Genomic DNA, 15,218 nt, shown 5'->3' on the forward strand with positions numbered 1-15,218 from the left:
TAGAAGAATATGTATCGGCCTAAACTGAGGAAAAAAAAAATTTTTTTTATATTTCTGGGGAAAATGTATTATAGCAACATGTAAAAAATAATGCAATTTTTTTCAAATTTGTCGTTCTTTTTTGTTTATAGCGCAAAAAATAAAAACCACAGGGGTGATTAAATACCATCAAAAGAAAGCTATATTTTTAGGAAAAAAGAACGTCAATTTTGTTTGGGAGCCACGTCGCACGACCACGCCATTGTCAATTAAAGTGTCGCAGTGCCAAATCGCAAAAAGTGGTCTTGTCTTTGGCCAGCCAAATGGTCCGGGCTTAAGTGGTTAAGTTACCTATTATTTTTGGGTAATGTTAGAGAAAGTGGTATTTTTGTAGTTTGATTATCTGTTATGTTTCAATCTGTTATTTATTCTATGTAATGTTTTAAAAGGATAGTATGGTTTATTAGATTAGAGTATTCATTTATTTTTTGGTATTGTTGTTATTGGTAATTTTTTTTTTTTTTTTAACATGTTTTTATTGAGAAAATTAACAAAAGACATTTATACAGGTTACCATCAGTCTTTCTCCGGGTAGTACAGCAGTGAAGTAAATGCAACAGAGAAAAGCACAAAGGGGTATCATCTGAGCAGAGCACGTAAGGACAATTATCAGGACTGGTGTACAAGCCAGAGAAGTTAACCACATAGAAGGATAAATAGCCTGAGTAGCACAAGAAGGCTCATTTAGTGAGACCAAAGTAGTCTTCTTGCGAAAACATAATCAATACTAGAATACCGTATCTAGGCAAATAAATGATGCATAGAAAACTGGATGGATCTGTGTACTAACCACTGAGAAGCGGGAAATGATTGACATGATGGAAAAGGTTACAACTGGGGAGAACAGGGAAGGCAGGGAGGGGGGGGGGTGGACTTTGCCAAATGGAAAAAAGTCCTGAAGGAGTAGTCCCGAAGATATGCAATGAGTGTTGAAGCGACCGCCAGAGACAGCAATGGGCAGAGGGAAATATGGGTGGCTGCTATTTTTCAGAGATTGGCTCATCAAAGGAGAAGGATAGAGTAGGAAAAGCTTGTTGGTCCTCTGAAGAGAGGGCTGAAGAAATAAAAGTTTGCCATCGGAGAAAAAAACGGGATCTGGATTTGGTATCTTTAAAGTCCGTAAGGAGACGTTCTCTATACAGGAGGGCAGGAGATTCATGCTTGAGCTGGGAGATAGTTGGGCTTTGAGGAGAGATCCAATTCCTGAGGATAAGGCGTCTAGCGATGAGTAGGCAAATCAGGATCCAATCTCTGGAGGAAGGAGGAAGGATGGACGGCCGTTCTAGTATGGGTAGAGGCCTTTGAGGATAGAGACCAGGGCAGCAAAATAGGGTCCCAGTAGCCAAAGATCAGTAGGAGTGGGTCCTTGGGCAGTTTCAATAGGGTGATCTCCCAAATAAAGGCTATAACCTGATCCCAAAAAGAGGAGATGAAGGAACATGACCAAAATCGGTGGGATAGAGAGGGTCTAGAAGCCGAGCATAGTGGGCAGAGGGTTCCATCCACGTTGGATTTCGAGGAGAGAAACGGAACATAAGCCCGGTGAACTATTTTTAGCTGGGTTTCTCTCCAGGTTTCATTAGGTGTGAGGTGGAGGACCTCCCGGAGGCCATGCAGGGGTTTCTCGACTAAGCTCGGATCTGAGAAGTCTTTGCGCCAATTGGCAACAGACGAAGACAAGAGCGGTGGAAAGAAGACCCATAAGAGAGGTTTGTATATATCCGAGATGGAGTACTGTCCAGATTGAAGCAGACGGTCCAGGAAGCTAGGTTTGAATCTCAGAGATTCCGCTTTACATGTGCTGGAGATGAAGCTGATGTATTGTTTGTAATAGAAAGCGTGTGAGACAGGTAAGGAGAACAGAGATGCCACGGATGAGAAGGGCATCGGTTTCCCAGATGAGGGATTGCATAGTGTGGAAAATTTGGAGAGTCCATGTTGCTCCCATAATTCGTAGGATTTGTAGTGGAGACCAGGGACTTTCTCCAGTTCCCTTGGATCGGCAAGTGACACGAGATGAGAGCCGGGAGCTTGAGGAATTTTCTGACCTCTCTCCAGGCCAGTGCTGTGTCCCGCAGCAGAAGGTTGTGTTGAAGCGGGGGAGGGACAGTTTTCCACCTGCAATGGAGGAGGGCTACTAAAGAATAGGGGTGAGCCATAGCGGATTCCAGAGTAAAGTTCGAGTGACGTGATTGTTGGGCAATCCAATCAAGACTAGTCCTAAGTAAACAAGCAAGGTTATACATTCTAATATGAGGTAAACTAATACCCCATCGCCGTGAAGGACGGCCTTGCTGGTCAATAAGAAGGTGCAGTAGTTGGGGCAGGGAAAACCTTGACTAAATCAGGAAGTAAATCCAGCCTCTCAGTTCTCCCTACAAGCCTATCCTAGGCTTGTAGGGAGAACTGAGAGGCTGGATTTACTTCCTGATTTAGTCAAGGTTTTCCCTGCCCCAACTACTGCACCTTCTTATTGACCAGCAAGGCCGTCCTTCACGGCGATGGGGCACTATGGGGGTTTGGGAAGCTGAAAGAGACCTCTGGGAGCTATACTGAAGCCAAAGATCTATATGGAAACTATCTGAGAGGAAAAATACCTACCTGAGGGGACCAATATCCACCTGCTAGGAATTGGGATAGAATCCCTGGACCCTTGTTTTTGCTGCTTGATTTGCTGTTTACCTTACAGCAGTAAGGTAAGGGGCCATTTCACCTAGTGTGCCGTGTATACTGGAGACACAGAAATTACAACACGATTGCTGGCACCTGTTTTTCTTTTTGAGAAGCACTGAACAAGTCACTGAGCACCTATTTCAGCTTTTATATAGACTGTCTTATATACATATTTAATAACTTTTTTATTTTTTAAGAAGATTACGGAACTAACTATCACTGGCACTTTATTTAATTTCACTAAAGACTGTATTTTATCATTTTTTCATGCACTATGAATTGCACGTTTTAACATTTGCACTTTATGGAATATTTTTTCCTTTTACTTAGTTACTTATGTTGATATATAAACACATGATTTCTGGAATTCAAGTTTTAGAATACACTAGCACAAGACACCTTAATTTCTATTTTAGATAGGCTAGTTGATTTATAGCTAGATTTTAATTTTTCCAGTACTAGGCTCTTTATATTTATATTTATATCTAGTTCAGGTAGCGCAACACCATCTGTTTGATTTTCACTTTTATTATCTGGGGGTTAGGGTTCATACCCCTGTCGGTAGTTTGCTGCAACCTATCCTTTTAAATAGTTTAGGCCCTTGACGACAGCGCGGGGATACCCTAAACCAAACTAATACCCCCTTCACTCCTAGGAAGGTGCAGTTTCTTGAAATTCTTGAATGCTATACGGGGCTTTTTGCCATGCCATAAGAATTTGGAGATTTTCAAATTAAGGGCCGAAACATCTTTATGTTTAAGCAATAAAGGAATAGTTTGCAGAGGGTATAACAGTCTGGTGAAGCTAATCATTTTGACCAGGTGGCACCTTCCCAGGAGCGACAGGGGGAGATCCATCCAGTTAGACAACTCCTGAGTAAGTTTAGTGAAAAGAGGGGGGAAGTTGAGGTGGTATAGGGAGGAGGGCAGTTTCCCTATCTTAATTCCCAAGTAAGTGATATGTGTCGGAGCCACCTGGAATAGGGATTTGTGCGTCCAGGGGGGTGGGGGGTGGGGAGTGGGTACCAATAGGAAGGATTTCGCTCTTGGCATAGTTGATGCGGAGCCCTGAGCATACCCTGAAGGTGTCAAAGATATTTCAAATGTGTGAAATGTCAGCAGCAGAATTCGAAGTGAAAATGAGGATGTCGTCTGCGAAGAGAGATGTATGGAGCTCAAAAGATCCAACAAAGATGCCTCGCAAGGGAGCGACCTGGGAGAGATATCTGGAGAGGGGTTCTAGGGCGATATTAAATAGTAAGGGGGACAGAGGGCAGCCTTGCCTAGTACCCTTGTGGAGACTAAATTCCTCGGAGAGGAGTCCCGCTGCCACCACCCTGGCTGAGGGGGTCGAATACATGGAATTAATGAGATGACAGAAGGGACCCGAGAAACCCATTTTGGTGAGGGACAGTGAGAGCCAATCAAAACTGACATTATCAAAAGCTTTTTCTGCATCCAGGGTAATGATGGCATAATCTCCCTTTGGATCCCGTTTAGCTTGTTCAAGGGCCAAGAGCACCTTACATATATTCAGAGTGGGCGTGCGCCCTTTAACAAAACCGGATTGGGCAGGGTGTATGAGGTCAGGGAGGATGTCCGCCAGCCTAGAGGCCACGATTTTTGATAGGATTTTAACATCCAGGTTAAGCAATGAGATGGGCCTGTAGGAACCTGGTTCCAAGGGGTCCTTTCCTTTCTTGGCAAGAAGTTTGATAATAGCTTGGTTACCCGTGGGCAAGTATGGACCTCCCAACCAGATGCCAGAGAAAACTGAATGCAGTATGAGTACAGTAATATTAAGGAGAGTTTTGTAGAACTCGCCGTTAAACCCGTCAGGGCCAGGGGCTTTGGAAGGGTGAAGGTTTTTGATGGTGCGTTCTATTTCGGCTAAGGTGATGGGGGAGTTCAAGGTTTCTAACTGGGCGGGGGAGATGTGAGGCAAGTGAACTTTGTGAAGGAAAGAACGGGCGGTAGGCTCATCTACCGGATCTGGGCCACAGAGGGCTGAGTAGAATTCCAACATGGTCTTATTAATGGCAGGGGGGGTGGAGTGGATGGTCCCCGACTTATCCCGAAGGGAAGTAATGTGAGTCGGCCGGGTGGGGCCTTTGCATAGTCTGGAGAGGAGCTTTCCGGACTTGTTGCCAAACTTGTGTAGGATGGCGTCAAAATGTGCTTTTTTAGTGAGTTCAAGGGTAGAGGCCCAAGCGTCAGAGGAGGATTTGGCGGCAGCCCATTCATCTCTGTCCGCAGAGGAGGTAGAAGTGTTAAGGGAGATTTGAGCTTTGTGCAATCGAGTACTAGCTGATTTAAACTTGACCATGGAATGGCGTTTAAAAGTAGAGGCATAGGAAATGATACGACCCCTCAGGAATGCTTTGCCAGCATCCCAAAGGAGGTTAGGGTCACCCAGATGGGGGGAGTTGGCCAGGGAGAACTCCTCCCAGGAGCGCTCCATATAGGCCTTAAAGTCAGTGTTGCCGTGCAGGAATGAGGGGAAGCGCCAAATGTTGGGATGAGGCGGGAGATCTAGACGACCCAAAGTGAGAGCTATGGGGGCGTGATCGGAAATAGCTATGTCCCCCACCTCCGAGTCAGAGATCAGGGAAAGAAGATTATCGGAGCCAAAAAAATAGTCTATCCTGGTCAGGACTTTGTGGGGGTTAGAGTAGAAAGTAAATTCCCTATCTATCGGATGGGATAGATGCCAGATGTCTGTGAGGTGTAGTGACTCTATAGTAGAGGCCAAAGGGGAGAGGGTGGCTTGAGAGGGATTACAGGAGGGGGTCTTCGGGGAGGATCTGTCGACCCCCGGATCCATGATGTCATTAAAATCCCCACCGATTAAATGAGGAACATGTAAGGCATCAAGGAGACAAGTGGATAACTGACAATAGCTTTAGAGGGACTGTTGGGGGCATATATATTGGAAATCATGAGTTCCTTTGACTCTATTTTTACTCGCGTCGAAAGAAACCGCCCTTGGTCGTCTGTGTGAGTGGAGATGACGGAACAGGGGAGGTTCCTGTGAATCAGGAGGAGAACACCCGCTTTGCGTCCAACCGACTCTGAGCCCAATACTGAGCCCACCCACAGTTTCTGCATACGATGGAAGTCAGAAGCTGGGAGGTGGGTTTCTTGTAGCAAGGCTATGTCGGTCTTTATTCGTTTAAGGTGACGAAGGATCTTCATTCTCTTATGAGGAGAACGGAGACCCTTCACATTCCAGGAAACTACCCTAAGAGATCACAGTGAAAAGGGAATAATCAGAAAGGCCATGTGAGCATTGTTTCATCAAGGGGAAGGCATACGATGTAATTAGATTTGGGGCTAATTTAATACAGAGGCAACCAACCCACAGGCAAAGGGCACCTGGGGAGGGGCAGGGTAGGGAGGGGGACAGGGGGAGGAAAAACAAAGAGGTCAGGGTAGGAAGGAACATTATACAAATTACAACATCTATTAGTGCAAGCTTCACTTTTTTCCGCATGAGAACACTGTGCAAGGCGGCTCCCCACACGGGACCCTATGCAAAAAGGGATGTCAGCATAGCCCGAGTACCCGAGAGCCACTGGGAGGGCATAAGAGCAGTTTGATAGGAGATGGCTGGAAACGGTGCACAGTGGACTCCTGGGGGAAAGACAAGGCACAAGTCTAACGTAGATCATAGCAATACCTGTATGGCATAACAAGAGAGATAACTTTGAATCAAAAAGGATCTAACAACAAGTACAAATGAAATAAAATATAATATGATATGGTGGCCAAGGGGCCATGTAACATAGACTAGAGATACCGACTGGGTTGGCTACCAAGTGTGAGTAGCTACTATCCCCAGGGGGGAGGCTATGCCCGGGGCAAGACAAACCCCTTTAATCCAGCAGGGAGCCGGAAGCTAAAAGTCAGTTCTCGGCTGCAGCAGGAGGGCCGCAAATTCAGGTTGAGACAAACCAGTTGCTCTGGAAGAAGCAAATAAAGGGAAAACACATGAGAAAAAAGAACCAAGTCATACGACCTGAGGTAGAGAGGTAGAAGTCTAATGGGCGAGCCAATGTAGATCAGCGTAGGGTGTTGCGGTTCCGATGATCAGGAGCTGAAGGCCTGAAATGTTTAGGAGAATCTTTGCGTGCTCTGCGTTGATCCAGAGAGCGGAGGTTGGTTCCAGATTTGGAAGGCGTATGGGGGTGCAAATCCGGTCTAAGCGAGTGAAGGTATGATTCTGCTTCCGATGGGTCCTGGAAAGAAAGTTGCTCTCCTTTCGGCGACTTTATCCGGAAGGTAGCTGGGAAGGCCAGAGTAAACTTTATTTGTTGCTTGAATAATTCAGAGCAGATCAGCTGGAAGGCCTTCCTCCTCTTGGAGACATCGATAGAATAGTCGGCAAAAAGGAGTATTTTAACCCCATCAATGTAGAGGTCAGGCAACTGCCTGAATTTATGGAGAATGAGCGACTTGTCAGCATAGTTGAGGTATTTCGCAATGATGGGACGAGGGGACTTTCGTTCGGCATTGAAGGAACCCATACGGTGAGCACGTTCAACCGTAAAAGGGCCTGGTAGGCCCATGACTTCTGGAATGCGTTTGGAGCAAAACTCCGATAGGGCAGTTGCAGGGAGCGACTCAGGGATGCTAACAAAATGCAGGTTGCTCCGTCTGGACCTATTTTCCAGGTCTTCTAATTTTTGGAGGATGAACTGGTTGGTTTTATCTTGGGATTGTTCTGTGGCCTGAGCTTGGTAGAGTTCATCTTCTACCTCTGATACACGGTGTTCCAGTTCGTTAAGTCTGGTAGTGTGTTCAGTAAGTTGTGTTTTCAGCTGTTGCATGCCAGCGTTGACCGCCTTTTCCACAGAGGCTGCTATCATGGGGGTGAGGAGAGCCGCCACGGCCTGTGCAATGCGATGCGTGTGGCCTTCATCCCCGGTGGGGCTGTGGGGAAGAGTGGTCCCTGGTGGGGCCTGGTGTTGAGCCAGTGAAGGATTCTGTCCCTGGGGAGGAGCGGAGTGTGAGTAAGGCAGCAGCGCCACTCACCTCCATGTCAGACACCTGTGCGTTCGTTCCAGCATTGGTGTAGGCCGAAGCCGGGGGCTCGATTTGTGCCCTGTCCGACGAAGCTGCCGCGGCCGCGTACGAATGGGTGCCGGTTTTCTCCACGAATCGGTCCATCTGTGCCCGAACGGTGAGGAGGAACCACCGGTGGTGATGCCTGGGCTGAGGGGCCACTCAGGCCGAATTTTTAGGCCGATTTAGGGTGCCCAGAGCGGGAGCTGTGAGAAGGCGCAGCTAGCACATGCGGCGCCGGAACCGGAAGTGTTATTGGTAATTTTATCGTTATTGTGACTTGTTTGTTGTCTTTGTTGAATGTAACTTTATTTTAATAATTTCCCTTTGAGATTAATAAAGAATTCTGCATCTGGATGAATATGAAGAATACAATATATTCTACTCTATTCTATTCTTTTTTTTATTCTATTCCTTTATTTTCAATTCTATTCTGGTTTGTTCTATTCCATTGTATTGTATTCTATTTTATTTTATTATGTTCTTTTCTATTCTATAAAAAAAAAAGCCTGAGTAGGATCCATCACCTAATTTCACATGTATACCTAATTGTATTTATTGCAATATGTTTCCATTTCAAATTAATTTTCTACCTCAAATTCATTTTCAAATTTAAAAATTACTATACAAAACAAATTCTGAAAAATAATTTTTCTAACATAACAAATATGACTAAAAAAAATTATTAACTTAACAAACAAGTCCAAAACGAAACATATATTTTTCCATTGTGATATAGTACAGTATATATTCAAATCCCATTTTCAGAACATTCTGTTTGTAGTCAAACATGAGGTATGCTGCACAGCATTTCACAAGTAAATGCATGACCCCTGTCTGTGATGTGAGGAAGGGCGTTTCCTGTAAAGAAATTACATATCCCACAATCCCTGGGCCTCTCCATCTAGTGCTCTGAAGGAGAGAGCTAAATAGTAATTAGATCTGACATAGACACAAACAGGCTGAGCAATTAGCAGAAAGTCCATTATGCTGGAAGATATTTGTTTAATGATATTAGCACTCCCAAATTTCTGATGCAACATAGAGGAAATTACAAGGTATGCACAGGATGGTATGTGACCCAGAACAAAAACTTGCTTGTCCCTAGGAATAAGCTCTCAGAATTAATTCCTGTGTAAGTTCACCTTACAGATTTTTCTGAAAAGGTGAACTTACACTTTAAGAGAACACATGCATACACAAGTAACAAAGGATGGTAGATTATAACAGAAGTCAAAAAATATAGTCCCCTAACAGATTATTAAAACCTAATAATAAAGAATCATTGTGGTATATTTACTAAAACTGTGCACACACTTTCTGGTGCAGATGTGCATAGAAACCAATCAGCTTCTAACATCAGTTTGTTCAGTTAAGCTTTTGACAATAAAATCTAGAAGCTGATTGGTTGAACTAGATTCTGTGTGTGATGCAATGGAGGTAATTCTTGTTCATTTTTGTTTCCTAACATGTATTCTGGCAGGTACATTTAAAAAATAAAATAAAATAAACATCTACTCCCTCCTTTGCTGCACCGAACTAAAGAGAAAAGGCTTAGAACAACTAAACTAAACTGCAGCAATATTAAAATTATTTTAACATGAGCCTGTTTTAAAGCATTTTATGTTGACCATTGCGTAAAGAATAGCTACTTACATTATCATTGGGATAAAGGACTCGTGAGATGTTCTCAGCAAGGTTGCGATCTAAAACAGCCTGGATGTAACCACCTACATTGACTGGAAAATGAAAAATACAAAGAATGGTTTATTTTTAGTGTTTGAAAAAATTATACAAGTGAAACCTCACATAGCAAATAATGAAAGAGCTTTAAAACGACACATCAACGGGATATACAATATATAAACCTTTAGTACAGAAAGTAAAATGGTAGCAACTGAAGAAGACCTCCAAAAGGTAAGGTAAAAAGACAATGATATCAACAGTAATAAGATGTGGAACTGGTTACTTATTTCAATCTCCTAGGGTTTCCCTACAATTTTTATCAATAAAGTTTGCTGCCAGTCAACATTCCCAGAGCTAAAAAGCATATGCCATTATATTACAGGGAAAAACCTGCAATAATATAATTGTGAAGGAAGGTAGACTTTCAAAGTATGTCAACTGAATTAGCATCTTAATATCAGTGGGAGGAAAAAATTCTCCAGCTTCAGTGGTCATTTGAAAAAAAAAATGCCCCAGATTTGGTGGTTAGAGTTAAAAAAAAATACCCTGGCAGTCAGTGCGAGTAAAAAAAAAGACAGTCCATCAGTGGTAGCAAAAGTTGGTGTAGATGGTAAGTTCCAGCAAAAATATGCCCCCGTGTCAATGGTGAGTGGAAGGAAAAATGCAGTGCTGGTTTTGGTGTCATCAGGAGCAAAACTGTGGGGGGCTTTGTGCATGTGGTCATATGGCTAGATCTGATAAATATCCAGTCATCATATGCTATGCAGTCAAGAGTCATCATTTCATAATAGACAGACAATTTAGCATTTTTTTATAATAAGGTACTAGTTTCACACATTTTTTAATATGAGAATCTCAAACTTTGTAAATTTAAACACTTTCTTCGCTGATTAACAATTGATATACTCACAGTCTTTCAAATTGAATTCATTTGGTGCCTTTGCTGACCACAGCCTCATAGTGTTAACTGTATTGTTCCTAAATCCTGGCACAGGAGTATCATATGGAAGAGCAAGTACAATCTGAAAAGCAAAAGCATATGCTGCAAATAGGTGAAGGCCAATTAGCCAATGCACTTTAGTTTGGTTGATTATATTATTGCATTGCATGCATGTAATGGTATGTATGTATTCAATGATACTATGGTGTGGTATTCCAAACAGTATACACTAGTTAACGGGCAGTTTATATTTTTTTGTTTTTTTATTTTAATTTTCTTGGGCAATTGAAAAATAAACACAGCTGCCTTAGATGGGTGTTAGGTTGGCTGGTATTTGAACTCATAACCTGTGCGCTTTGGAGACATCTGAGCAGACCACCAAGCCATTGTGCTAAGTATGCTGTTACCTGCATAATAGTGCAGTATGATTAAAGAATGAACATGAACAATTACTTCTTTATAGTTCCCTAAACAAAAACAAATAACATGAAAAAAATAACATACAACATATATGTAACTGTAAATGTTCAATACATGAATAGCAGACATTACTGCAATACTCGTTCAGAACTGCATTCATTAGCAAAAGAAGAAAACAAACTAGGAATACTAATTGCAATACACATCAATAAATGCATATGAGGTAGAGCACATTTCACATAAAAGTATTTTCTTCATATACATATTCATATGTATTTCTTCATATACATTGATTATGGTTGCAGTGCTATATAATAACTTGGTAGCAATTGGCACTTGCAGATCTGTGGAATCACCGATTAGTGCCAATTCTGAATTTACTAAGGCATGTTCGCCGCTAGTAGCGCAATTTTTTTCATTCACACATTCACCTAGTTGAACTCTTAATTGCCTGAAATGGGTGCTATTAAATGTAGAGCGACCATTACTTCCCAGTATTCTTAGTAAATCAACCCCCTTGTGTTCAAAAGTTATACACCGGTCCACATTACATACCATAAGCACCTATCGGGACTTTTTCACCTTTGTGAAAAGATATATTTCATTCACTAAATTATTATCTGTGGCCTCCACCACAGCACTTATTCCACTTATTTAACTTGATTTTTTGATTTATTTTTTCTTTTCAGCGATTGACTCACTTTGGCACCTGTTCACTTTCACTGATCCACAGTCATTAACCTATTGCTACATGGTACTAGATTTCCATTCACATTCAGTTCACACACACACACACACACACACACACACACACACACACACACACACACACACACACACACACACACACACACACACACACACACACACACACACACACACACACACACACACCCCACAATACACCCAACAATACACCTTACACACCAGTATCTAGTATATAAGTTGGGAGGAGTTGGAGACGTGTGACATGACTCATAAGCTGGGATGTAGCGGCCAATTTGTGGGTTGGAAACAGTGGACATTTCCTTCAATGCGCGTTTGTCTCTCTGTAAGTGTGAGTGCAATATTTTTTGGATTTTATCAATAAATTGTTTACTTAGATGTCTGCACTATGAGGAGCTTCTTTTCTTTTTAAACTGAATGTCGGGTGTGGCACCAGGGGGGTGGTTAATATTTCCCGAATGTAATTAGGCAGGAGTGATGGGAGTGGTGGTTGAGTCATTACACAGGCTCTCCCTAAGCTCTCACATCTCCAGGCTTTCCTGGCTGGAGTTGGAGCTGCTCTGGTCTGGGTGGTTGGTCAGGGTTGGGATGAAAAGCCTGTGGTGAATGTCCCCCTGAAGTGGCAGTTCAGGGGTGCCATACAATCACTGTGAGTGAAGGTCACTTTGATTTATGGCACCATGGTCACTTCACCAAACACACATTTTTGTTGTCAAATTAATTTTTATTTATTTTTCATAAAGCAAAAATACTTACAAAATCCATTATACAGCATTCATTAAAACATACATTTATGTCTTCATCTATACATCAATAAAAGGATATACATTATTATCTGTTAAATATCTTTGCTAACGTTCCTCTTGCCTTCTTCTAATTTCTTCATAATCCATTCATACCACCATACAACCTTAGAGAAAAAGAAAACCTGACCTGAACTTCCTCTACCTCTCCCCCCCTCTCCTCCTCCCATACCCCCTATATCCCCATAAGGGACTAGTTGTTGCCATCTATAATATTATATTATTCTTGTTGAGGACCGAAATTCTTCCCACTTTTGCCATATTTCTGGCATTTGATTGTTTTTCTATATCCTTCTTCTCTTATCTGCTTTTCCATGTATTGTATTTCGTTCATTTCACATATCCATTCTGTCACGGTTGGACTACTTGTTTCTTTCCACTTTCGTGCTATTAATGTTCTAGCTGCCATTGTCATATGATGTAAAATGTCTGTTTTAATAACCTTTATTGAATCTGGCGTGAGAGAAAATAATGAGATGTTTATGTTTGGACACATCTCTACTCCGACCACTTTCTGATAGATCTCAAATATCTTATTCCAAAAATTTCTCACCTTATGACACCCATACCATATGTGATCCATAGTCCCCCTTCCTACCTTACATCTCCAACATTTCTCTGCATTCTCTTTAATTATTGCATTCAAAACTACTGGGCTCCAGTACCATCTCATTGCAATTTTGTAATATCTCTCTTGATATTTAATCGCTGTAGATGTTTTATGTATTATTCCAAAAATGTTTTCCCATTCTTCCTCTGATTTTAGGTTTCCTATTTCTTCTTCCCATTTTTTCATTCCTGTTAGTTCTCTAATAGATCCAGAGGGGAGTAATAAATCATATATCTTAGATAATTTTTTTGTCGTTTTTTGTTCATCGGCTATTTGTTCAAATTTGGTTATTTGTCTGTTTAATAAAGGTTTATTTGTTTCAATAAATGTATTTAATTGATGGTATTGCAACCATTTATTTTTATATTTAGGTCCCAACTCTTGAAGTTTTGGCAGTTTTCCATGCGGTAGGATCTGTACCACCCTTGCATTCTCCAATATATTCCATTTGAAATATTTTGTGGTTTATAAAGCTGGCAAAAATTCTGGATTGGAGAACAGTGGAATCATAGGTCCAATCATGGTGGAAAGTTTCCCTTTTCTTTTTACGGCATCCCATATTTTAAGTGTAGCTCTTACAAAAATCGGTAATTCTTTTTTAAATGGGGCTTTATCCAAGACAAGAATTTAAATTGTAACCCTATAATATCCTCTTCTAAATGAACCCATTGTTTATTTTCCGTGCTATGATGCCAGTCAATTATTCTCGTTAATGATGCTGCTTGTAAATATTTTAAAAAAGTCAGGTAGGGCTAATCCTCCATTTTTTTTAGTTCTAATTAAAATTTCTCTTCTTATCCGGGGGGGGGGGGGGGGGGGGGGTTTGAACCCAAATGAAGCTTCCTACTACTTTTCTTAATTCCATCATTAACTTCCTTGGTAGAGCTAAAGGTATTGTTTGAAAGACATATAGTAATTTGGCAATATCTCCATCTTTACTATATTTTTTCTTCCCAACCAAGAATATGTTATTTTATCATATTTTTGCAGTAATTTAATTACTTTTAAGATTGTCGCCCTGTAGTTGCTTCAAATTCTTTAGGATATATATCCCCAAGTATTTAATATCTTCTTGCTTCCATTTAAAAGGAAAATCTTTTTGCAAAAGTATCTGTGTTTTTCTGTTAACGTAACATTCATCATCTCAGGTTTCTCATAATTTACTTTAAAGTTACTTAATTCCCCAAATCGTTCAAGTTCTTTATTAAATTTGGAATTGTTATAATAGGGTTATTTACATATATTAATAAGTCATCTGCATATCCAGCTGTCTTATATTCTTTGTCTTTAACTTTTATCCCTTGAATGTCTTTATTTTCTCTTATTGCATTAATAAGATGTTCCATTACTATTATATATAACAGTGGGGATAGGGGACATCCTTGTCGAGTTCCGTTTGATACCTCTATATATTCTGATAGTATTCCATTTATTCTTACTTTAGCTCTTGAATTAGTATACAGTGTGACAATCCTCCTAACATTCTGGGGTCTATTCCTATCTGGATTAATGTTTCCTCTAAAGACTGGCATCCCACCCTGTCAAATGCTTTCTCAGCAGCTATAGCTAATAGGCATGCTGGGATGGCAGTTCTCTGAGCATATTCCACCAATGTACAAGTTTTTATAATATTATCCCTTGTTTCTCACCCTTTTGTGAAACCTGTTAGATCTAACTTTATATATCTGGGTAAAATAGGTGTTAATCTATTAGAAATAATTTTTGAATATAATCTTATATCTATGTTAGTCAAAGAAATTGGTTAATAGTTCTTTAATAGTGTATGGTCTCTCTGGTTTTGGAATTAGTATAATATTGGCTTCTGTACTTTGTGGTGCAAAAGTTTGTGTTTTGGATATAGAATTATGTTTTTTTAAGAATAGGTATAACTAAGTACTGGAATACTTTATGAAAAAATATTTTCTTCCCCAGGGCCAGTTCAGAAATAGCTTGTTGAATCTCTTCTAATGTAATCTCTTTTTCCAAGTCCTCTATGATTTCTCTAGAGAACATGGGTATAGCTGTTATATTTATATATTTTCGAATCTCTTCCCTCTTCTTTTCCTTTTCTTTATTTCCTTGCTGTATATCTATAGTATATAATTTAGAATAATAAGTATGAAAAATTTTAGATATTTCTGTTGGATCATAAGTCATATCACCATTTATTTTTAGGATCTTTGCTATGGAAGTCATGGGTTGTTGTATTTTTAATGTTCTGGTTAGTATCTTCCTGGTTTTATTTCCATATTGATACC

General features: G+C 40.8%; 1 protein-coding gene across 1 annotated transcript in view; it reads right to left on the reverse strand.

Annotated features, from left to right (window-relative positions):
* Nucleotides 1-15,218, reverse strand: part of PYGM (glycogen phosphorylase, muscle associated) — a 717,259-nt gene that overhangs the window by 398,160 nt on the left and 303,881 nt on the right. The window contains 2 exon segments of the mRNA XM_077457746.1: nt 9,432-9,514; nt 10,372-10,483. Of these exon segments, the coding sequence (XP_077313872.1) occupies nt 9,432-9,514; nt 10,372-10,483 (195 nt within the window).

Source organism: Lithobates pipiens, unplaced genomic scaffold (genome assembly GCF_037356315.1).
Source record: "Lithobates pipiens isolate NorthernLeopardFrog02 unplaced genomic scaffold, aLitPip1_a1.2 Scaffold_10, whole genome shotgun sequence".
Taxonomy (NCBI): Eukaryota; Metazoa; Chordata; class Amphibia; order Anura; family Ranidae; genus Lithobates; species Lithobates pipiens.